Source organism: Dermacentor albipictus, chromosome 1 (genome assembly GCF_038994185.2).
Source record: "Dermacentor albipictus isolate Rhodes 1998 colony chromosome 1, USDA_Dalb.pri_finalv2, whole genome shotgun sequence".
Classification (NCBI taxonomy): Eukaryota; Metazoa; Arthropoda; class Arachnida; order Ixodida; family Ixodidae; genus Dermacentor; species Dermacentor albipictus.
Window position 1 is genome coordinate 183,925,010 of NC_091821.1, and position 25,486 is coordinate 183,950,495.

At 46.1% G+C, this 25,486-nt stretch overlaps 1 protein-coding gene across 3 annotated transcripts in view; it reads left to right on the forward strand.

The window, feature by feature from the left end:
- LOC139053570 (E3 ubiquitin-protein ligase MARCHF6) overlaps window positions 1-25,486 on the forward strand; it is a 143,840-nt gene that overhangs the window by 80,168 nt on the left and 38,186 nt on the right. For all 3 annotated transcript variants that reach the window (XM_070530506.1, XM_070530502.1, XM_070530507.1), the window contains exons 12-14: window positions 11,705-11,929; window positions 14,746-14,949; window positions 18,025-18,176. In XM_070530506.1, coding sequence (XP_070386607.1) covers window positions 11,705-11,929; window positions 14,746-14,949; window positions 18,025-18,176 — 581 coding nt within the window. The remainder of the gene's footprint in view (window positions 1-11,704; window positions 11,930-14,745; window positions 14,950-18,024; window positions 18,177-25,486) is intronic.

The following is a 25,486-nucleotide window of genomic DNA, read 5'->3' on the forward strand; positions in this document are numbered from 1 at the left end:
CACACGTCTAATATGCCGTCTAGCAACACTCTCAATGCCGCACTACTGTAGCTGTGCGTAGCTGTGGACCTGCGCAAATGCAGTGGCTCGCTATCACACTTCTCCAATGACCTCTCCCCCTTGCGCGTGCCTGGCTTAGGGTGCCTCGATAACACGCTTGAGGTGTCGCTGACATCGAGGCACCCTAGCCTGGCTGTGCGAGCTGCGCCGTCACCAAGCTTTGCGGCTACATGCGATGGTGCGAAAGATTAAAAAATAAGTGCATTCACTTCTACAGCCTGGTGCGCTGCGCAGGCAGGCACAGTTGGACGTGTCCTCCAAGATCTTCTTGGCACAATCTTGTGAGTTGTGCGTAAGCCTGTGAGAGTTGCGGCAGTGTAAAAAATGAGTGCATTCACTCCTCTCTCTCTCTATGGCAGGCCGTACAGGCAGCCGCAGCTGGGCCTTGCCTTCGAGATCTCCCTGTAACAATCTCAGGGGGTCATGGCTGGGTTGTGCATTCCCTTCTCCCTCAGTCTGCAGCAAGCTGCACGGGCTGGCAGCTGAGCGTGGCATCCGAGATTGCATTGGCAACGGTGCAATCTCTGAGGCCACGAGCTGGCAGAGTTCGCTTGCCTCCACGATCACGCAGCGGAGCACTTTGTTGTGTGCCATGTACGTGCTGCACAACCGCGATGAGCCAAGTGGAAAGCGAGTGTGAAAAACAATCACATTGATTTCGAAGGCAGCTATCTAAAGGCTACCGTAGTAACTTGCAAGACTACCTTAGTAACTTGCGATTCGCTGATGATGTGGCCTTCCTTAGTAACTCAGGGGACCAATTGCAAGGCATGCTCACTGACCTGGACAGGCAAAGCAGAAGGGTGGGTCTAAAAATTAATCTGCAGAAAACTAAAGTAATGTTTAACCATTTCGGAAGGGAACAGTAGTTTACGATAGGTAGCGAAGCACTGGAAGTGGTAAGGGAATACATCTTCTTTGGACAGGTAGTGACCGCGAATCTGGATTAGGAGGCTGAAATAATCAGAAGAATAAGAATGGGCTGGGGTGCATTTGGCAGACGTTCTCAGATCATGAACAGCAGGTTGCCATTATCCCTCAAGAGAAAAGTGTATAACAGCTGTGTCTTACCAGTACTTACATACGGGGGCAGAAACCTGGAGGCTTACGAAAAGGGTTCTACTTAAATTGAGGATGACGCAACGACCTATGAAAAGAAGAATGGTGGGTGTAATGTTAAGGGATAAGAAGAGAGCAGATTGGGTGAGGGAACAAGCGCAAGTTAATCGCATCTTAGTTGAAATCAAGAAAAAGAAATGGGCATGGGCAGGGCATGTAAGGAGGAGGGAAGATAATCGATTGTCATTAAGGGTTACGGACTGCATTCCAAGAGAAGGGAAGCATAGCAGGGGGCGGCAGAAAGTTAGGTGGGTGGATGAGATTAAGAAGTTTGCAGGGACAACATGGTCACAATTAGCACATGACTGGGGTAGTTGGAGAAGTATGGGAGAGACCTTTGCCCTGCAGTGGGCGTAGCCAGGCTGCTGCTGCTGCTGCTGCTGCTGCTGCTGCTGCTGCAGCTGATGATGATGATCTAAAGGCTGCCGCGTCAGGTGCTAAGAAGTTGTGTTTGTGTTATAACATGCTGAAGATTCTTCTGTTGTTTTATTCAGATTTTATCCCATGCATGGCCGTGTTGCAGTTTCGCCTGCTGCAAAGCAATTTTCTTATTTCCATGCTTACAATTGTGAACCCTTTTGGGCATATATTGTAGTAAATGGCAATAATGGATATAACCCCCTTCAACTTCGTTATAATGAGATATGAGTGTATTTGCACTAATAAGCAACATGCATGCTGAAAGTCATATTCTGAAAGTAACAGTTACTACCTTCTGCTGAAGCTTTCTTTTTTCAAACCACCTGTCACAAAAGAACTTGATATGTGAGAGCTATACTGAAAGTACACAGTCAAAGGTATTGATTACAGTGCTTTTCCAGAAGTGTTGTATTCAGTCATTTTCCTAGAAATTGAAAAACAGTTGATAATTAGGGATTGCTTTCCTAGGGAGTAGCCAGGAAAAAGTGAACTTACTGTTTCTAACTGCATATATGCAATGGTATGTAACTGTGCTTAGAATTAGCTGTTTTTAATTTTAATAACAGTTGTTATGTAACAAGTCAAATGTGATTAATATTAAAGCTACATATTTCATAGTATATATGTGAAAGTATAACTATTTTTAAGAATTTTATGGGAAGTTGAAGAGCATTGCATGTCAGTGAAGCTGCTGTTTGTGGTCACATTTGATATACGGAACAGCCATACTCCAGTGGAACGCGCTTTCTCTTAACCTTGCTTTAACCTTTGCCTTGTCGATGTCAACATGTGTCCACTGGCTATGGCAGTGTAGCTGTGACAATATAGTAGGTATGGTAGCTGAAGGTAGCAAAAACATGCAACAAAGAAACATGTGGTATTGCATAAAGAAGGTAAAAAAGAGAGGTGACATGTATAGCACATCAACAGTGATGGTTGTAGTAGCCTAGTTTTTTGACAGCAGAGATGTTTAAGCTTTTAGTTCTGCCATGGAGTATTACCAGAAAACTCAGCCCAGCTGTGCGCTGTTAGGATCGGCCTGCAGAGGTACTGCTCTGCAAAACTATCTCAGCCCGCTGCAGGTGCTTCGATTGATCCGTGGTGGTGGTGCCCTTCAGAGAACCAGCAAGGACGATAGCGCTAACCGACCATGAACTTCCTTTGGAGAACTTGAGACTACGGCAGCGTTAATCCACCATGTGCCTCGTTTGGAGAATCGGCGACTGCAGCAGGGCTGGCCACGTTTGGCGCCCTGTGTATTGTTGGTTGATTTGCCGGGTCTTCATGGTCTCTCTGCAGCGAGAAGAGCTTCCCTAACAAAAGGGTGCTTTGCGGTACGTTTTCCTCGGGCCCTAGGATTCGTCACAGTCTGCTGACACTCGTGGCGACTACAGGAGAAAGGCAGCTCTGGAATTTAGAGGCGCAATACAATGGAGAACCGGCGGCCACGCTGCGGGGGTCAGCTCGGGGAAGAAGACGTGCCTTTCAAGACGTAAGCCCCGAGTTCTGCGAAGCCCGTCTCACCTCGGAGGGGGCAGTGAAACCTGTGCAAAATGTGTGTGTGTAAACCCCCTCCCCTCTTCCCTCAAAGGCGGGCCAGCTACGATGACTCGAACGTTTCCCTCACCTAGGGATCTAGGGAACACGGAGTGTATATAAGCAGCTATTTGTCGCTGCTAGTGTGTGCTCGTCAGGTGCTCGTCATCGTGCTCGACCAGCAGTGTGCTTGTATGTTGTATGCTTCGTCTTGCGTGCTCCATTTGGGAGCCACGCTAGACTGTTGAATGTCTCTCTTGTTCTAATGTAAATATCTGTAAATAAATTCCTGCTCGCCTAGTCCTGTCCCCCCAAGTTCCTCCCTCCGACCTACAACCCCTTCAACTGGTGGCAGCGGCGAGATCGTCCTTCAACTCCTACAGCGCCGCCTCACATTGCCTAGCAACCACTTGGGAGAGCACTGAGCCACGTAACCTCCTTGCACCCCAAGTGCGTAGGGTGAACTCGTGACGTCACAGGTGAGTAAAAGCTTGGAACAGCCGGCGTGACGACACACCTCTCACCTCCTCTACTTCGTGTGTATGTGCTGTTGCCATGAGAAGACCGAAGAAAGTTCGGACGCCCAAAGAAGAAGCGGCTTACTAGGAAGAACGCCATACTGCCCAGTGAGAATCGATGCGTTGCCACTGAGCTGATCCGGAACACTGCGCCGAAGCTGCAGCTGAGAAGAGCCGACGCTGAGTCAAGGATCCCGAGTTTCAGTCCAGGGAGCACGAAAGTCGGCGCCTGAATGCTCGACGTTGCCGAGTGACTGCTCGAAAACTTCCAGCGTCAAGCCCACCGAGACAACAATTTAGCAAAACGTAACTGATTCGAGGATCCAGAGTTTCAGTCCAGGGAACATGAAAGTCGGCGCCTGAATGCTCGACGTCGCCGAGCGACTGCCCGAAATCTTCCAGTGTCAAGCCCACCGCGACAACAACTTAGCAAAACCTAACGTAACCTTGCAAAACCTACAAACAACTTTGGCAAGCCATGTAAACACTACGTGATCACAGGCTCCGCTGTTGACTCCAGTCTTGCACCACTAGTGCAAGCTGCACACATAAAAAAAAAAAGTTGGTTTAAAGGGGCACTGGAAAGAAACAGTAAATCAGCTTAGACTGATGAAAGTATTCTTTCAGAACAATATTTTGGTAAATCTTGCGGTAACAGATTGATTATTAGAAAAAAACTGAAGGTCAAAGTTCAGTTTTAAAATTTTTGCGCTGCAACCAAAATGCTGGTATGACGGTGTGATACTGCCGATTGCAGAGCACATTTTCAAGTTTAGCCTCTTGTGGTTTAGTAAAGGTTCTGGAAACTTGCCAAGTTTAGACTATGGCTCCTGTAGAATACAATGTATTTTATTTTTGCATCTTTTCTGCCTTACCAAGCCTCCTCCATGGTTAGGACAGCTTTTCTTGGCATTGTATAAGGGTAATTTACTGATACAGCTCAAAATATTTTTCTCTTCGGTGTTCCTTTAACGACTCATGATTGGATGCATGATGTGCTCACCTCTGAGCATTGATTGCAAATCTGAAGAGGTTTGAATCAGAGTTTGATATAGCAAGGCTGGCGCACACTGGAGCCAACAAAGGAATGCTCTTTATTCTAGAGCGTGTGCGCTTATATAGCTTTTGTCGAGACGCTGGCGGCGTTTCCGAGACGCTAGTGGCGATTCTGAGACGCTGTTGGTACGATGACACTACACTCCCCCTCCCCATGTGCCCTCTTGTGCTTCTCCGGAGAGGGATGGGCCTGGGTGATTCTGCGTTGTCCACGCCTGGTTGGTCGAGTTCGGGGGATTGGGATGGAGTCGCTTCAGGTGTATGGCAAGCAGGGCCCTTTCTTGTGCCGTTGCTGGCTCCTGCTGTCTGTCTTCGACAGATGGCGCCGATGCACGCGAGTCAGATTCCGTTAGAGAGAGCGTCTGCTGAGTTCTTGGGAATGGCACAGGAAGAGAAATCACGGGCTGCTCAGGAACAGGATACGATGCCTCTACCAGGTGGTCTGCGTGAACGAACTGCTTTTGGTTTTGTATGTTCTCAACATAAGTCACAGATTCGTCTAACGATGATACCAATAATCCATGCCAGTTCACCTGGTCTAGTTCCCTCCACCCGCACTGTGTAACCTTCTTTGAACTCGCGCCTGTGGGCAGCAGGCTGCTGGACGTGCCGTCGCTCGTCTTTCTCCAAACGGTTGTGAAGCTCGGCGTGCAGCATGGTTAGCCATGTCCTTGGAGGAACGTGTCCTTGGAGCCATGACCATGATAGGAACAGTTCGGCCGGGGTTTTTCCGGTTGCTGCACACGGGTTGTTTCTGTAGTGGAAAAGGAACTGGTCGACCCAATGTTGAATAGATTTGGAAACTCCCGCTCGCTCTTCATCCTTCAACTGTTTTTTCAGGTTCCTTTTCACGGTCTGAACAAGGCGTTCAGCAGCTCCATTAGACGCCGAATGTGAAGGTGATGTCTTGGGGTGGATTCCGTTCGATGAGAGGAGAACTGTGAACTCTGATGACACAAACTGTGGGCTGTTGTCGGTGACAACTTCTTCCGGCAGTCCAAAAGCTGCGAAAATAGTTCGTAGTTTTTCCACCATTTCGGCTGCATTTGTGACAGATATGCAGATGACCTCTACCCATCTCGAGTAAGTGTCCACAAGAACAAGCAACCGATGAGGTTTGCAGTATGCGAAGCCAAGGCGAATTCTCTGCCACCGTCGTGTCGGCCAATGCCATGAACTGATAGGAAGGTATGGCACAGCATTTTGAGTTAATTGGCGACTTGTGCATTCCCTCACTGTTTTTTCAATGTCCTCAGTTTTCTTAGGTCACGAGACGTGACTTCGCGCAAGTATTTTCATGCGAGTCTCTCCTGCGTGCCCCTTGTGCAAAAGTTTCAGTACCAAGCATTTCAGCAGATTTGGTATGAGCACCCTGTTGTGCCATGTGATGCAGTCATTGTCAACAGATAGCTCATAACACCTAGTAAAGTATGGCATGAGCGCTTATTCAGTTACTCTTGAAAGCCATCCGTGCAGCGTGTACAGTAGTACTTTCGACAAGACTCGGTCACGGCTGGTTTCTTTGCAAATCTTATCAGCCGATGCTGGCAGCTCGTTAGTCACCGAAAAGAATTGGACGTAGTCACTGACGTCATTCATGCTTTTCAGTGGAATGCGCAACAATGCGTCTGCGCTCGCCACTGCATTGCCTTTGGGGTATAGCCACGTGTAGTGATACGCTGCAAGCAAAAGCATCCATCTTTGTATGCGGGCTGCTCCTGAGGTAGATATTGGTTTATCATGTCCGAGCAACCCTTGCAGAGGCAGATGGTCTGAGAAAATCATAAATTCATGCCCGAAAATGTACTTGTAAAAGCGTTTTCTCCCAAAGACAGCAGCCAATGCCTCTTTTTCTAGGTGTGAATAGCCCATTTCTGCTTTGGTCAGGGTGCACGAAGCGTATGCTATCGGCTTTTTGTGGCCGTTCACAACATGAAAAAGAACCGCTCCTACTCCGTAGGTAAATGCATCTACCACTAATCCTATTTGTTTGGAGGGATCGTAGAAGGTCGAAATGTTGTCGCTTGTCAGCCATTGCTTGCTTTCTTGGAAGGAGCGTTCTTCCTTACCTGACCAATGCCAGCTTTGATCCTTTTTCAGTAGGTTGTACAGTGGGTTCAGCTTAGCAGACATGTTCGGCATGAATTTGGCATAAAAAGTAAGCATGCCAAGGTAGGCTTTTAGTTCTGTCTGGTTTGTGGGTGCTGGAGTGCTTTTGACAGCATTAACCTTCTCTTCGCAAGGGTGCACGCCTGAGTTTTTAATAACGTGGCCTAAATACTACACAGAAGGTTGGAAAAACTTACATTTGTCTTGCATTACTTAAGTCCGTGGAGCTGAAACATTATGAGCACAGCCTCAACCCGATTCTGGCATTCCTCTATAGATGCTCCAGCTATGAGGACGTCATCCAGGTAGCACACGACTCCTTCCAGTCCCTTCAGCATCTCGTCCATAACAGACTGAAAAATAGCCGGGGCACTTGAAATGCTGTATGGCATGCGCAGACACTTGAACAAGCCAAGATGTGTATTAATAGTAAGCAACTTCTGCGAATCCGCATGCACTGGCAGCTGCTGATATGCCGTGGTTTAATCAAGCACTGTAAAGACTTTTCCACCAATCAGTACTGCAAAAATATCCTCTACGAGTGGTAATGGGCACTGTTCAGTTTTTATGAAAGAATTTAACGTGGCTTTATAGTCTCCGCATAATCTCACCTTGTGCTCAGGCTTTGGGACTACTACAAGTGGTGTGGCCCAGTCATTCTGCATGACTGGCTGCAAGATCCCTCTGTCCTTGGGTGCTAGCAATTCCTGTTCAACAACATTTTTCAGTGCATAGGGAACAGGACGAGCTTTGCAGAAGACTGAACAAGCCTCTTCTTTCAAAACTATTTTCGCTTCATAGCCCTTTATCAAACCAACTTGCGGGCTGAAAACGTCCGAGTACTTCTGCAGCAGCAGTTTTACTTTTTGCTCTGCTTCCATGTTGAAAACATGCTTCCAGTTCAATTTGAGCTGCACAAGGCAGTCGCGCCCTAGTAGACATGGTTGAGTTCCAGGAAGGACAATCACTGGCAAAGTTTTCTTTTGAGCTTCATACTCGGCACTTACATGTGTCTGTTCTGTCGTCTTGAGCGGCGTGCCACTGCAACTTTTCAGTTCGAGAAGGCACTTTGTCAGACCTGGCTTCCAAAACAGTTGAGTGTAGATCTGCTGATTGATAATAGATACGGCTGCAGCAGTATCTATATGCATGCTCACAGGTTGACCCACGATTTTCACTTCTACCAGGTAGGGTCTCTGAATTTGCTTGTTTAAATCAACTTGAAAAAGGTGCAAGTGATCCGGCTCGATCTGTACCTCGAGTGCATTAACAGCTTTGCCATTTTTCTTCATGAAAACCTTTGCTAAATGGCCTACTTTCTTGCACCAGTGACATCGTGCCTTACGATATTTGCCATCACTTGCGTTGTGCTTGTCCCCACATCTGTAGCAATTTCCGCCAAGACAGAAACCTTGTGGTGTGCTTACCCGAGGTTTTTATTGTGGACGGCTTTTCTTACTGACAGCGAGGATGGCTTCGTTCATTTGCAGATTTCCATTGGACGGTCAGAAGCTCTTCGACTCTCTTTCGGAGAGTTCTGCTGCTTTCACCAAGTTGCACGCTGTTTCGAAGCTGAGCTCTTTTCTCTTGAGCAACGTTGCTTGAATGGCCTGGTTTCAGTGCCCCACAAGAAAGTGGTCACGTAGCGCAACGTCCAGAAAAGTCCCGAACGTGCACTTGGCAGCCATGTGTCTTAGTTCATTGGAAAACGCTGAGACGGACTCTATAACGAGCTGGTGCCGGCGATTGAACTTGAATCTCTCAACTATTACTTGGCTACCCGGCGCGTAGTGCTCTTTCAAGACATTAACCATGTCCTCGAACGACTTGTCCTCCGCTGTAGCAGGCAACAGCAGGTCCTTGAGGGTCTTGTACGGGCGTTTTCAGAGGGCAGTGATGAAAGCGGATTTCTTCTAAGTTGCCATCTTCAATTTGCATGACTTTCCAGTAATGGTCGAAACGCTCTACATACGAGTTGAAGTCTTCGTCACCGCCTTCGACGTAGGAATTGAATTCCCAAAATTTTGACATGTTCAGTCACTCTACCCGCCTCGCTTCGCTCGGTGCCAATGGTAGCCAGACAGGCGCTGCTCACAGACGCGATCCCATCCTCGTCGCCAGGTGATATAGCAAGGCCAACGCACACTGGAGCCAATGAAGGAATGCTCTTTATTCCAGAGCGTGTGCGCTTATATAGCTTTTGCTGAGATGCTGGCGGCATTTCCTAGACGCTAGCGGTGCTTCTGAGACGCTGTTGGTGCGATGACACAACAGAGTTCACCTTGAATGTTGTCAAAGGGACACTAAATGCAAACACTAAGTCGGTGTGGACTGTTTAAATACCATTCCAGAAACTTCGCAATGCTTGTTTTGTGCCAAGAAGAGACTTAGTTTATGAGAAAATTGCATCTGAAGGGTCCGAATACCTTTTTCAAAATTCATATCTCCCGCCACCCAACCGGGGGAGTGGTGACGTTGCATACGCCATCGCCACCCTTTGCTTCCCTCGGTGAGTAAACTGGCACTCGACAGACGGCGGCACCGAGCCAAGACAGTGCGGTGGCTTCGCTGCTGCAGCTGCTATTTAGTCAAGTGGCATATAAACCATTCGGGCATCTCGCGACATCACATGGAAGTTGAATTCTCTGCTACTTGCAGTTTGTGCAAGTTTAGCGAGCAAGCAAAACCAGCGCAGCACTACGCGATAATGAAGCTACTGAAACGCGAAAGCGTGGGTGGCGCAGAGTCGAGCGAAAACGAAACCTTTCGACCACCCGCATCGTTTTCAAGGGTAATTTCAATGAGTTCTATTTTCTAAAAATGAGATAGAACTAGACAAGTAGCATTTGATTTCATCTAATAATACAATACAAGGATATTTTTTGCAACGAGGGGTTGAGTACTAGTGACAGAATTTAACTGAGGAGTGCTTTCGTCATTGGGCAAGTACTTGAATGTCCTGGGGAAGTCTCTAATTATGTCCAGCATTTGCCTCAATTTCTCGATTATTAAGGCTCTGTTCGCAATAACATTGATGCCTTAGTGATTCTTGAGCACTAATCTATTACTTTCGCTTAACTTAATCATACTTCATGACCACCTCTGATTACAGTAACTCAAGTTTCAAGTGTAGTGATGATTTGTTATATTCAAAATATGCCTCACTAATATTCTCCTGGGGCTGAGGAATGTTGAGTAGAGTTGCGTGAATTGTATGTGAAGATGCAGCAGAGCCAGAAGTATGAAGTTGCCAGGTGTTTTAAAATGGCTAAAGAGAACTACAATAAGAGCTACTTTGGGATTGATAATATGAAAAGCTGTGCATAAATGTGCACATAGAAGTGCATTCATATGCCATAGCTGTTGCATATGGAGAAACTTTTCTTTATATCTGTTGCTAGTGTAGCTGCAAAATTTACATGGCTGTAGTTCACACTCTTTTAATTCTACTTTTATATAGGCGACTTTAAAACCAGCTCAAGCAATAGCAAAGTGGAATTGCATGTCCAATTGCTTAAGTTGCAACAATGCAGCTGGGTTAGTACTTTAACTGCTAGAATAAGGACAGTAATGGTACTGGTGGACAAGAGTGGGTGTTTATCATATGCTGTCTCATGGCACTGCTGATACAGTTTCATTGGAAGCCTATGCTTGGAACTGGTATATGTCAGGTTGCGTAGGCAGCATAACCTCACTGACATAGTTATGCATATGGCTAAGCATGAAGGTGGTGGCGCTGATCACTAATGCATACAGGTTGTCCCAGCCAACTTTAGCCAGAGTTTTAAAAATATGCGATGCACTCTAAGACAATTCAACCGAATGCATGTTGCTGACTATTGTATAGAGTAAGTCAAACTATTTTTTGTATTCTCCTTAATTGCATAATTAGTCAAGATTAATTAACCAACTTCTGCAGCAATGAAGTTATGCAAAATATTCCAATTAGAAAGTTGTAGAGCAGTTTGCAAAACATTCCATTGAACAGTTTCAAACTTTCTATCTATTATGTATTGAGTTTTTTTCCGTATAATGCAGATGCCTGCGAAATACAAAAATACCATTTGACATGCCGCTTGTGCGCTGTGATAGCAGTGCTCCAAACGTTCTGCGTACACACAAACATAGCATTTAGCAGGGTGTGCGGCGATGCATGCATTGGCTGTGCGATTTACGCCAGAAACTGTTATCGCTTGCACTGCGATAATGGTTGCCATGTTGCCTTTTAAGTGGCAGCATACCCTGCTAAATGCTAGGGTTGTTTGTGCGCAGAACGTTTGGAAGCACTACAATCACTGTGCACAAACAGACATTTCACCTGGTATTTTTTTGCCATTTTTACTGTGCATATTGTAAAACTCGACCTAGTGAGAAAAAAAAGAAAAGGTGCTGGCTTGTATCAAATTTTTTTGCTACCAATGGCAAATCCTGCAAGGTAGTAAACAGCAAACTTATCAATTCACTGCAGAAGGTAGGCCCTTAGTTGTGCTACATTCCACCAGTACTCACCTCCATACTAATTAATTCCTTAGCTGAAATATAAGCAATCAGTGTTTATACTTGATATGGTCAAGATGCTAGGCAATTGTTTTTTGTTGAATCATCAATCTGACTTATTGTGAGGTGCCATTCTCATGATTACCCTTGCATGTATCAATAATACTTCCAGCACATTCCTGGTTTTGTGGTTGAATAACAATTGTTAATGGTGGTCTCGTAAACCCTTGGATCAGTTTTGGAATGGTCCTGCTTGTAATGTTTGAAGGGGCTCTGATACTTGGGAGAAATGTAGTCGAGTCCTAAATCTCTTACTGCAAAGATGCCTTACTGGAATGAAGTTCGAATGAGTTCTGTACCGAGTACTAAAAAGGAGATATTTTTTACAGGTGGCTGTGTCCCAGTTTGAGGGCCTCCTGACCACATTGTGTGGCTATGTGCTGCTGGGCGTGGTGTTGGTATTTTTGCATGGCCTAGCAGCCCTGGTGAAGCTGCGCAGGACGCAGCGCCTGCTGGGCCTCTGCTATGTGGTGGTCAAGGTGGCCCTGCTCTCTGTAGTCGAGATTGGGCTGTTTCCCTTGGTCTGCGGCTGGTGGCTCGATGTCTGCTCCCTGGTGCGTGCTTTCTTTGCTTCTGCGGCGCCTGTTCTTGGCATAATTCATTTTGAGGCATAAAAATTTCGTGTTGAATTAAGTTTGTACTGGTACTGTTGTATTGGTCAAGCATCTAAAACTTGTGTAACATATTGGGGTAAGTGGAGTTTTGGGAAACATTGAAATAAAGGCTGCAAGTGCTCTTCATGAGGATGCAATTGCTTAATGGGCCTCTCAGCAGGTTCGGGCAATGAAATAGATGTGCGGTGTGTAGCTCACGTGCTGACAATTCTGTCTGCAAATTATCAAACTGATGTACGGTGCAAAAACACCTAAAATTTCAAACGAAAGCTTGAATGCCTTTCCTCTTTAGGGAGCCCTCCATGCCGTCAGAGAGTCAAGGTCACACATGTAAATGTCCCTGCCTCAGACGCACTGCCTGCAATGTCATTCATTGTGACACTTAGATAAATCGGTCAGTGCTAGGGTTATTTGCTTGATGTGTTAGTCTATTACGTAATTTAAAGTTCAGAAAAATTATAAAACCTACAAACTGAATATCTACAACTCTTCATCTTTCTTCGCATCATAACAAAGACTGACAAACTTCCTTGTCATCAGCTCATTCCTGCTGTTTTGCGCTAACAACCACAATCGTCCCTTGTGGCACCACCTTACAGGTGTTCAAGTGGACACTGGTACGTGACCATAGAACATCAGATGTGCTGTGGACTGTGAAGCATGGATTGGAGTGTGCAGCCGCTGTGCCACAAAGGGGGGGGCTTGTGATGTAACTGTTATGCAGCCACTTGACTCCAGTACACTCCAAAAGCAGTTTACACCCTTTGGGGCGTATCTTTGTTCCACAACTGTAATCGCCATGTATCTTGTGTGGCTTTCCTTTTTTTAATGCTGCATGCCTAGTACTACTTCCAAGTCACAAATGACATGCGCATTATGAGCGTGACATAGCATTGTGGCTGTGTTTGTAAGAGCAGTGCTGTGTGTATAGGTTATGTGTGTTTGTGCGAAGAGCATGACCAACCCCAAAACCTCTGCCCCTTCAATAGCTTCTGAAATTGGCACCACACAAATTATGCTATTTGTGAAATCAGCACTGTGTTGAGCAGGCAGGCCCTATAAGTGCTAAAAAGATATAGTACACAGAAAACTAACTACCAAAGGGCAGAAGAGCACTCATAACACTAACAAAAGAATGAAGGGTGTGGCTTTCTATTGGCTGATGGAAGGCTAATGTCATATCTCAAGGGCATGTGGCTCATGCAGTTATTCTGTGTACTGTAACACTGTTTTAATGAGTTAGGTGAAATGCTAGCTTTTGTGATAGCACAAGGATTTGGCAGGTGCTAGCAGGTGAACATTTCAGAATTACAGATGGGCATAAAACAAAGCTTTCAGCTGTAACAGTGTTTTGTAGCTCTGCCTCTTTGTTTTAATGCTTCTTAGTCTGTGTAATCAGTATTTGGGTACAGCTGTAATTATGAAACTTCATTTCTATGGATCACTGTGATTCAGGATCTTAGTTATGCGATGGGTCACTGAGGCAGAACCTCGTAGTATCCAAATGAGTGCAAAGCAAGCACATGTGACTCACAATACATTTAATGCACACATTAAAGAGAAAGAAAATGGCAATGACTTCAGCAAGACGCTAACATGAAGCAAATGGGAACAACGGGCAGTAAAACAAAACCCGCTGTGGCTACTTAGTGGCTTTGGTGCTGGGCTACTAAGCACGAGGTTGCGGGATCGAATCCCGGCCATCGCGGCTGCATTTTGATGGGGGCGAAATACGAAAACACTTGTGTACTTTGATTTAGGTGCACGTTAAAGAACCCCAGGTGGTCCAAATTTCCGGAGTCTCTCACTATGGCATGCCTCATAATCAAATCGTTGTTTTGGCAGGTAAAACTGCATAATTTTTTTTTTTTACATTAAAACAAAGCAGTTCACCACTGCAGGACAGGCGGGTCGAGACGATGAGGGACTGGGCACTGAGCTCACCCAAGTAGTGGTTTAGTTGAGGGACAGAGTGGAGATGTCTAGCACATAGTTGTCTTCAGTTGGCCGAGAAAAGGCAGGCACAGCATCAGTTTCAAAGATGGTGCGCCAAGAGGAAGGGAGGTTCTGGCGAGGCAGCTGTCTGAAAGCTCGTATTCCCAACCCAACCCCTTGCGTTCCGCCCATGGATGCAGGAGTCTACAGGCCTTGTGGTAGAATTATGTGGCCTGGAGAAATTTGAAAGTGTCTTGTAATAGGAAGGTGTTGGCCGGCCCTTGACTGGTTGTCTTGGTCGGGTAAGTCCTTGCGGCTTGGGTCCGAAAATTGACGGCACCTGTTCAGCGCCTAGTTCGGTGGCCGACCTTCTTCTTACGTGGCTTCCCTGCAACTTTCTGCATTCCTTTTTTCTTTATGCCTTTTTCTTCAGAGCTTTGTGGTTCTCCAGGATTTGCCTCTTTGAAGCTCGATGGTTCCCAGCGGTTGGTGTCCTTGGAGCTCTATGGTTTCCAGCAATTGGTTTCTTTTTTATTTGTTTTCGTGTCACTTGTGTGCTTGTGCTCAACTTTTGATTGTTGTCTTTCTTTTTGTCTTTCCACAAACCACTGCACTCAAGTTCATGCACTTTACTCGTCAAAGTCACCCCTCTTAAACATATTCACATGCTTCCTTCGAGTTTCTTCTTAAGAATTGTCTGCTTTAATTAAGTGAGCTTAGGCTTCAACAATTTACTTTGCATTGCTACTGTAATACTGACATGCAGTGTCCACATTGCAACTTTGGCACGTAATGAACATGTGCATTTTTGTTCCTTGCAGAGTATGCTGGATGCCACTTTGTCAGATCGAGAGTCCAGCTTCCAGCTGGCACCTGGGACATTCATGTTCTTGCACTGGCTGGTTGGCATGGTGTACGTCTTCTACTTTGCCTCATTTGTGTTGCTCCTGCGTGAGGTGCTGCGGCCTGGCCTGCTGTGGTTCCTGCGGAACCTGAATGACCCAGACTTCAATCCAATACAAGAGGTAGTGTCCATCATGATTTTATCACAGGAGTCAAGTGCATGCGCCATTTTGGCTCAGTGGCATGGCGTTCTGCCCCGAGCATGGGGCCCTGAGTTGCTGCATTCTGAAAGGAGTGGAATGGAAAAATGCTTTTGTTTCATGCTTTGAATACATATTAAGTGCACGCCTGCAGACTTTTACTATATTTTTTGGGAAATGCCTGATTTTTAAAGCTTTTCTTAAACGATGTTTGTATCGACACCAATAATTCAAAATTTTTAAAGAACTTGCACCTAGTTCTAGGCAGACCTTATTCTCGAAAGAATAGTCACTGAAAAAAAAAAAAAGGAAATGTATGTAGGATTTTCAGAAATAACTGCGTACAATGCCCAACCTTTGTAGAAACGCTCTCTATTCGCAGATGCATGAATTGTTCGTGTTGTATCTTCAGCCAGCTGCTCTGTTTTTCACATCTTCAGCATTGCTAATGATGGAAAACTTTGCTCTACAGCCAGCTGCTCTGTTTCCCTCCTCTTTGGTGACGCTAATGGTGGAGAACTTCGCTCTAAAGGTGGTTTTACTGCAATACGGGCGGCATTGCCGTGAAACCACACCTTGAGGCGAAATTCGAGTTGCTGTCAAGCCCCCCTCAAGTCGAAATTTGCATATAGTTCGCACCTGCGGCACTAATCACTTCGGTGGCCGACACCTGGTGAAACAGTGCTGGTTAGGCCTAGCAGCCTAAAGGCAGGCGCGGTGGTGGACGATGAACCATTCTGAGTTTGCAGTTCACAGGTGAGCGGGCCCCAGATCATTTGCCCAAGCTAGACTGAGGACCGCAAAAGAGGCGAGTGTGCCTGTGAAGTTAGTCTGTGCACTTGCTGAATAAAAGTGGCTAAGCTTGCGTGTAAATGGAAAGCACCAAACTGTATTAGCACAACACATCATAAAGTGCTGGTGTTGAAAGGCAAAGTCGCAGTACTTCACAGCGTCACAACGATGCAATACAGGGTAATGTGGAATCCTCTTGTTGCCACAAACACCACAAATTTTTTTGTAAAATGAAGCACAACAGTGAGCATGAGCCTGTAAACAAAATTTTCTGTGCTGCTGGAGGTGCAAAAAATGTCAAGTTTGCATTTTTGCTGGAAGATATCTGAATAATGGCACTTTGAAAATAAACTAACTCCTGAGATGAACCTGTTTCCGTTGTTTTTTGTAAACCGACTTTTCTTGAGTTTTGCAACATCTGGCTCTTATGTCAAGGTTTTATGCAAATCCTACAACTATTCCCTTTGAAATTATTAGATACTAATTACTACAGTCTATCCCAGATATATCGAACTCGAAGGGGATCAAGAAATAGTCGGTTGGGCATGTATATAACTTGAAATACTAAAATATGCCTATCTGAAGCTTATCTGAGATCCCACATGTCTTGAACAGTTTCCAAATATCGTGAAACATAGGAACTTACCTATTTGCTTCTCCATGCTCTTGTCAAACGCACAAACGTTGACTTATTTTTCTGCTCACGAACATTGCAAGTCGCTCGCGCTGTGGATTGGTATTAGTGACTCTTATCCTAAGAACTCCTGTTACCTGTACATGAGATTGCGGTGCGCCGCAAGTGCTTCGAAGGGCTTGTGCATTTTTATTAAAGGTAAGGTAGAAACGAATTCACTGCAGAAGCAAACTAACCTATATGGATATGCCTGTGCTGTCACCAGTGCACTTGTGTTGCGAATCATGCGTGAACGTGCCCAGCTGCATGTCCCTTACAATACACTGTTTAAATGGCCTATCATCATACATTAGCAGCGAACAAAGGCGACTGTTTTGGCAGGTTTCGGAACCGACCTCCTGTTGGAACTAGTCATCTTCGCTCGTAGACGGCCCTAAAATATCTAGGCGTCTCTTCTTGCATGCTGCTTAATGCTCCAGCGCCTTGTGGCCAGTATGTCTTTCCGTTCTCGGCCCTTCCTTTCCGGCATCTGCATCTATGACTGCTGACACTGCATACATGCTGTTAGTTTCTAAAGTGGCATTCAGCATGCAGAACATCCATGTCCATTCCCACTCGCGTGTCACCATACGAGCATGAATAAAACGCATTCAGCACAGACCCGCGAATCGTACAGTGATGAGTCTTGCGCTTCGCTGCTGCAATAGGAGGGGAAAGGTCCTTCCGAAAAGCGCAAACGTGGCCTCCAGTAATTTTGTTGATTTAGAACTGTAATGTAAAGATTTGCCCAAGTGGAGTTTTGGGTTGGATTTGTTTTGGCCACTCGCGATATCCTAAAATGCGGTTCACAGAAAGCCTTTGTCTACAAGAAGACAACACGGCCACGCAACTTGTACAGTTCATCATCCCCTACCCGGCGTCACTCAGTGAAAAGATAGTGTGTCATCAACGCTTTCTTGAAGGGGGGGGGGGCTGTGTTCTTGAAGCAGAGTGGCAATAGCCTCTTGCCGATAACGAACGGCCGTAGTTTGCATGAGCCATTCGTATGTGCAGTGAGCAAAACTCCGAGCACCATGCTCATTTTTCCTCTATGGCATGTTCGCCCCTTCAGATTCAATCTCCTGTTAGAAAGCTACTGCCAAAACGTTGCTGTTTCACATTCACATCAGCATTAAAGAAATTCAGTATTCTGGGTAAGAAATTTCTTGATGTAATAAAACGGCTAAGTAACATCTGGTCATGCTGTAGTATAATGTTTGTCTGTATTTCCATATATTTGGGATACTTCGTGTGTGAAAAAACTCTAAAAATGTTGCTATATTAAGCATTTGGTTACTTTTAAATGCAATGAAGTCATCTGTATTGATCATTAACTAGTCTTACAAAGTTGCTCCTCAACTATGTGACTTCACTGGCAGCAAGTGTGTGAATTTCGAAGATTGTGCTGCCCCTTGTCTTCTGTTGCATCTCTTCTAGTATATCAAGGCTTTGCTCGGGATAAGACTTGCATATTTGCATTTTTACAAGTGTGACACACTAAACTAGTTTTACTGATTAATATCTCTACACTGTTCCTTTAAAGAAGCATGCATAATTTGTTAATTTCAATATGCTGTGTTTGGCCTAAACAGATGATCCACCTCCCGATTCTGCAACATGTCCGCCGCTTCCTGGTGTCACTGGTGATTTTCGGTACTACAGTGCTCCTCATGGTGTGGGTGCCTGTGCGGCTTATCAAGTTTCTCCTGCCAGGCTTCCTCCCATACCACGTACTGATTTCAAGGTAAAAAATATTTCTAGCAATTAGGCCCATGGATCTACAGTAAAAGCTCGTTAATTCACCACTCATTAATTTAAAATTTGTCATAAACCAAACTGGTCGCTGCGGTCTGGGGTGCGATCGGAGATGGTTGTTCGGCGCGTTCGTTCGGTTACCGGCGCGCGCGATTGGCCTACTCCGCGCCGACGTCGCCAGCCGCGGGGCGCCGCCCTGTTTTTGGTGACGTCAAAATGACGACACGCTCCTGTCAATCATCCGCCCACCGAGCATTTCGTCCGAACGCGACGGGAGTTGAGAAGTTTGGAGCGATCATACGGCTTCGCATGGCGCGTCTGGTGGATTGGATTGGATCCAAAAGGCGGCCTTTGCGGCTGCAGAATGGCACGTTTGCGAAACGCGTTTGAAGAAATGACAGAAAGTGAATTCCGGCGTCGTTTTTCTTTCTCGAAACAAATAATTCGTCGGTTGCACAGAGAAATCGACAACATCATCGGTGCCAGCGAGCCACTGGGATGTTGTCGCTGCCTCTAGAAAAGTGCGCCACTCTTCCCGTCGTTTTTTTTTTCTTTTTCCTTCTCGCTGTGCGCGACACCACCTAGGGACGACGCAAAGAACCTTGTAGTTATAAATTGCAGTAGTCACACGTACTACTATTTGAAAACGTGTTTGGGCTTGAGAAGAAAAATACATTTTTTTAGATAAAGATTTAATTCATTTGGAAGACGAGAAACATTTGGTGTTGTAGTATACTGCTTGCAAGCAGGCGACAAACGACGGAAGTAAACTTCCGGGGAGGTCACCGCTTCCTGATTGGCTGCTCTCTCCGCCCCGCTGTCACAAATTTTGCATACTGCAACTTTGTGACGTTGCAGCAACTGAACAGAACGCGCAGCGAACAAAATATCTCCGATCGCGCCCCTGGTCTACAGTGCATAAAAGTCTATGTATAATGCAACCCATTAATTCAATAACAAATTAGCGCCTCCACCTATCATTCGAACCGTGTGCCGCCAAGTGTCTTTGTAAACTACTACTGAAAGCTTTCACGGCTGAACGATAGGAGGCACGACTGTCGTAGTTCTAGCATGGTGGTCAAAGAGAATAGCCACATTGCCATCAACACCATCGTTTTATGTCGAGCAGTCTCGCATGCTGCTGGTGGTAGTAGTGCTGTTGCATTGTTGGACCTGCGCGCTGTTTCTGCACATCGATGCGGGTCGAAAATCGCGGTTTTTCTCGAAAATTATCCATTTTTGGTTTTTACTTGTTTTATCAAGTTTAGTACCTCTACTTTTATGAAAATAAATATCAAAGCTGAATTTAAATGGGAAATGGATTAAAAACGCATTTAAAGAGCGCAAGGTGGCAATTAAAAAACCGAAAGTACGCTGTCTTCGAGCGTCTCGCCGCCGCCATGGCGCGGTTCCTCGCTGTTGCGGATCGCGTGAGGAGATCGGCCAAGCCTCATTCTCTGAATCGCCACGGTTGCCTAGGCGTCTACAGCGCTAGAAATAACAAAAAAAGCATGTTATTGCCGCGTTTTCGGAGCGCTGCGACTGGTTTTTAAATCACGTGGTACGAATCGGGAAACGCCATTGGCCATCATGCGCGTACGTGTGGCGAAGCCTACTTGCTGGGTCCATGTTTCGTGGAGGTTCGCTTCACGGTGACGATCGTTCGGCAACTATATCTTCGTCATGGACGAAGCGAGACCAAGCAAGCGCAGTCATCACGGAGTGAAACACCGTGCGGTGCACAAATATCGAGGTCGCCGGCGGAAATCTAAGGCAAAGGCTCGTCCAGCGACAACTCGATCCACGGCCGCTACGGCGGTTAGGCCTAGCGCAAGCGGCGCCGATCCCGCCCGTGTTACGAATGCCTCCGGCGAGTTTGAAGCGGCCTTAGAATACGTGAGTGCGTCGGAAAAGAAGATTGGACATTTCCAAGATGAGTAAAGAGCGCGTGATGGGGTGTCATCATTAATTACTGATTTGACAGCGCTCAACATTCTTGTGAGCGGCGCGATTTGCCCAACATGCCAGCGCTCAGAACTTCGTGTCCGGGAACCGGCCAAGAAGCGCAAATGACTCGCTTCGTTCCTGGAGCTACACTGCGAGAACTGTGCGTGCCCAAAAAGTGTTCTTTCCGCAACTTATTCATCGCGGCGAGTTGCGGCGCGCAGGGACACCAGCGACGGTGCGCGCCGAGACTATGACAGCGGGAGCTCGCGTGAATCGCCGTCAAAGCTGCTGTGGCGGCCCGTGCAGCTAGTGCGGTTTTCATCAGTGATTGGACTCGCAAGGGCCGTGAGGGAGAGACATACGCTGCAGGAAGTTTCTAGTGACAGTCGCTGTTTTATGAACAATTTTCTTCTTTTATGTCAAAATTTGATTGGAATTCAAGCCCTCTTTTGTAAATAAACATGCAATTATAACTTCAAATGCGTTTTTCTCAAAATGAAATTTTGGGCAATTTTTTGGGTTTGCCCCTCATGTTTTTGGCACTTCTGATGCTTGGATTTGAATGAAATTTTGCACACATTTTCTCTGAAGTGTGAGGAGTGCCATTATCTCTCTCAAACATAAATATTGGTCAAATATTTACAAAAAAAATTAAAATTTCCACATGGTGGTGTCATGAAAATGTAGACTTGCCAGGTTCAAATTTTTCACGTCATTAGCATATTTTGTATGCACTTTATAATTAGTTTTTGGCACTCTACAGTTTATATGGATCAAAATGAGCCATCAATGATCTGTGATTATGGAAATTAAGTGTGACAAAAATGGGGGCTAAAAAGGTGCAATTTTGCACATTGGCATCGAATAGAACAAAAACTATGCAACTTACAGTGAAACTAATTGCAGGGTTGAAATCAGCATAAAAAACTAAATTAATAGGTGGAGTTTCATAGCTCTAAGTCAAAAATTAAAGAAAAAGTGTCTTCGAGTAGCATCTCCCCTTAAGCCTGTTCTCGCAGGGAAAGTACTCCACGAAGACTGTGAAAGAGAAAGTAGAGATCCTGCAAGCAATAGACGAAGGGAAGACCATGAAGTTTGAAATTGTGAAGAAACACTGCATGCCGCGGAGCTTGTTGTCTACCTACATCCACAACAAAGAGCATCGAAGATGCATATATATTGCCAGCATCGAAGATGCGTAAGATATTGCCAGCAGCTGAAAAAGGCTATGCATAGCTAAGTACCCTGAACTTGAGAGTGCTGTGATTATGTGGATCAAAGAAATTCGAAGCCAGAACTTCGCTTGAGCGGACCCCTAATCATGGCAAAGGCGGCCGATTTTGCCCATTGCTTGGATGTCCGAGACTTTGTTGCTTCCGAGGGCTGGTTCTGTCGCTTTAGGGAAAGGCATAGCCTTGTCTTTCGCACAATATTTGGCAAGGCAAAAGAAGTGGACGCCGACACATACACGATGTGGAGAAGCGGCGCCCAGTAGCAGTTCCTGAACAGCCACTTTCCAAGTGATATTTTTAACGCTGATGAGACAGCATTGTTTTTCAAGCTTCAGCCTGATAAGACCATTACTTACAAAGGGGAGATCTGTGTTGGCAGAAAGTGCAGCAAAGAGCCTGTCACCATGTTTTGCTCACTTTCATTAGTTCGAATGTTAATTCGAACTGGCTTAACAGTCCCATTAAATTTGAATTAACAAGCTTTTACTGTATTACTGTTTCTGATGTCTGACTTTATTTGCTGCTGCAATGCAAAGGTGTGGCACAGTGAGAGCTAACATCCTTATGCTTGCTTTTTGCCTGTTGGCCAAGCTTGAACTCAACACTTGAAAACTGCAGTGTAAAGCAGCGCTTGTGTCATCAGTCAGTTTTGAATTCTTGCATACCCTTTCTTTGTGCGTTAACCCACTTTTCTCTGTTTTTATCAGAGTTTCGTACAATAATTACTAGAGAGAACTCGGGCGCTAGTGTCTACGGGAACTGCAATGAGAACGGTTGTACGAGCATGGGAATAATGGGAAGTACATGGGTTTGCCTAAACTTCATCCTTTTGGCTTCAAACGGCATTGTGACTTTGTAAACTTGTCATTTTCAACAATGTACTGCGTAATGAATAATTAAACATAATTAAGTTGTATTTTTTAAGTTTTTAATATGCTTACTTGAGAGTGACAGCATCGGGTAAGGTGGTGTCATCCTGTCTTGACATAAAATAATGTTCTGTATTGCTTAGGGAAAACCTGGAAAACTCAGAGAATTTGAAAATGTTGACTTGGTAGACACCCTGATGAAGCTTGCGACGCCTGTTCGGCCGAACAAAAGCATTTAATTTGTTGGCTTCACCATGTGCTGTGCCATATTAGAACGGTCTTCCAGATAGAGCGGTCAATATGCTAAACTCTGATGCATTCAAGGAAGAACTGCACGTCCTGTTTTCATAGCTTATCTTGTTTGGCTTTTTTTCTTTTCTTTTACGAACTATATAGTGATTGTATAACCATGTTTGATTGGTACTAAAGGTCTCACTTTTGTTGGTCTTACGCACTTGTATCGAGCAAAATTTTTGTATCTGCATTTACTGCCCTAATCAATACCAATCCAACATGATGAGTGCATTCAATAGTTTTGTTGTTTGTGTTGATAATGTACTGATTACTTGTATTGCAAAACTCGAAAACATTCACTCCATGTTATTGATTTTACAGCTTTTTGTATAACCCCCTTCACATAATGTTCCAATAGGAACTTGTGATGTAGCTGAATATATATATAATATAATATTGCCGCGACGCCGTCTGTGCCCAACAACGTTGATGAAGACGACGACCTCGTGTGTGTGAGCGAGGGGGCTAGAGAAGAAGAAGCCTAAACTGAACGCTTGTTTTAATTGTCTAGATTAAATACTGCTCTTTGTCTCAAGTGAGCCGTGACAGTGGTGGAGGTGCTGGGTATTGCATCATCGTCTAATGATAAGGACGACTCCTGCGAGTAGCCCTGCATCCAGCCCTTCAAGACATCATCCATGCGTCAAGACACCTGTGCACCACGCAAGCCGTCGCCTGCAAGGTCTGTGCCCGGAATTCGGTCTCTTGCAACGAACTTCGTCAGCGACCTCACCGACTCGGGAACTGTCGCTTGCTAGTCCAACACAGGTGACTGTCCAAAACAATCCAGTCCCCACAAGCTTCCATGGTGACGCGTACGAAGACGCCGAAGACTGGCTGGACCATTACGAACGCGTAGCTAAGGTGAATCAGTGGCGTCTGGACCAGAAGCTTTCCAATGTGTACTTCGCTCTTGAAGGTAGCGCAAGGACGTGGTTCCAAAACCGCTAAGCACATTTGACAACGTGGGACAAATTTTGCTGTCGGCTACTTGACACCTTCGGAAGCACAGAAGCCCAATGAAAGTGTCTCCATGTTTGCCGAGGACATGTCTCGTTTGTTTCGCAGCGCGGATCCCAACATGCCGGATTCGAAGAAGCTGAGCCATCTCATGCGCGGCGTCAAAGAACAGCTATTCGCTGGTCTCGTGCGTAACCCACCTACAACAGTGGAAGAGTTCATTAAGGAAGCCACAGCAATCGAGCGGGCGCTCCAGCAGCATTGTCGGCAATACGAAGGCGTGACTAACGATGCGCCGGCAGGAGCCGCAGTACTCACAGTAACAGACGAGACCTTGCTGTGTCAACTGATAAGAGACATGGTGCGCGAGGAGATTGCGAAGCAAACTGTGACACTGAGGGAGTTTACTGTTGCTTCAATCGCTGAAGTTGTCCGCCAAAAAATACGGCAAGCATTAGCATCTCCTGAGGCACTCCCTGAATCGTGTCCCGAGGCGCGCTTCGAGCCACGCGCATATAGCTACGCAGACGCTGTCCGTCGCCTGCTTTCTACCGTGCCGGTACAGCAGTACCACCAGCGGCCACCTATTGCTGCCTGAATACAGAGGGAGCATTTCAGGCGACCTCAGCTTCGCAGGACTGACGTATGGTGCACTGCTGATAGCTGACCATTGTGTTTTCAATGTGGCGAACCAGGGCACATTTATCGTTTTTGCCCTCATCGCCAGGGTGGCATCCAGGAAATGTCACCTGCCATTCCGCGACAGTTTCCAGAGAGACATCGACACTCCGACGACAGTGTCACTTGGGAACAAGGCAGCCCAGCTAACCTCCGGTCGCGCTCGCTGTCTCCATTGCGTTATTCTTCGCCGAACCGTCGCAGTTTTGCCGACGTGGTGAGAGGCCGCTCTCCAAGCCCACGGCCGGGAAACTGAAATTGGCGACCTCCGAGGGGAAGGTTGCAAGTCGTCGAACCGCCGAAAGTCCCCCAACATTACAGAGAAACGAGCAGAGCAACCCGGAGAAACGGGACGCCGACGAATTTGTGAGTGCCGACCTACTCTTAACGATTGATGGGCACGACGTGACAGCTTTAGTTGATACTGGCGCAGACTTTTCGATAATGAGTGAGCAGTTGGCAGACCGGCTTAAGAAAGTCAAAATACAGTGGACGGGCCCGTATATTCGAAATGCTGGGGGCCAGATACTGACGCCTACAGGAAAACATACTGCATGACTCCAGATACGAAATACAGCTTTTGTCGCCATTTTTATGATTTTAAAAGAGTGCTGCAGATCACTCATCCTTGGAATGGACTTCTTGCGGGAGTACGGTGCCGTGGTTAACATACGGGACGGCGAGATAGCCTTGTCAACTAGTACAGAGACGAGCCACGACGAAGTGCCAACGTACATCATTACGTGTCGCCGACTACGATGTCTGCATACCACCACTATCATGCAGTCTTGTCTCCATCAGTTGCAGAGAACAGTTTAACAAGGACGGTGTAGCCGAACAGCTAACTGCACTTCTGTTCCATCCAGGTGTTGCCATTGCTCGCGGTATCGTCAGTCTAAGCGGTGGTCGCACAGAGATACTTCTGACAAATTTCACCAATGAACGCCGGCAGATCAGTAAAGGCACCTCTGTGGCATACTTTGATGAAATTGACGACGTTCAACACTGTTTTGCTGTAAAAGAGAAACCGACCACCGATACGATGCCACATGCACCCGTCGTCAACGTTGACCCAGGTTTAGCGCCGCAACAGAAACAAAGTCTCAGGGAACTGCTTGACGATTTTAAGGACTGCTTCTCTACAACTTCCTGAGTGCGTCAAACACCACTGACGAAACACCGCAGTATTACGGAGGAAACAGCAATACCCATCCGACAGCATCCGTATCGCGTGGCTGAGAAAGAGGGTGAAGCAATACAGCAGTAAGTCAAGAAAACGCTAGAAAATGATGTCATCCAGCCGTCAAAAAGCCCTTGGG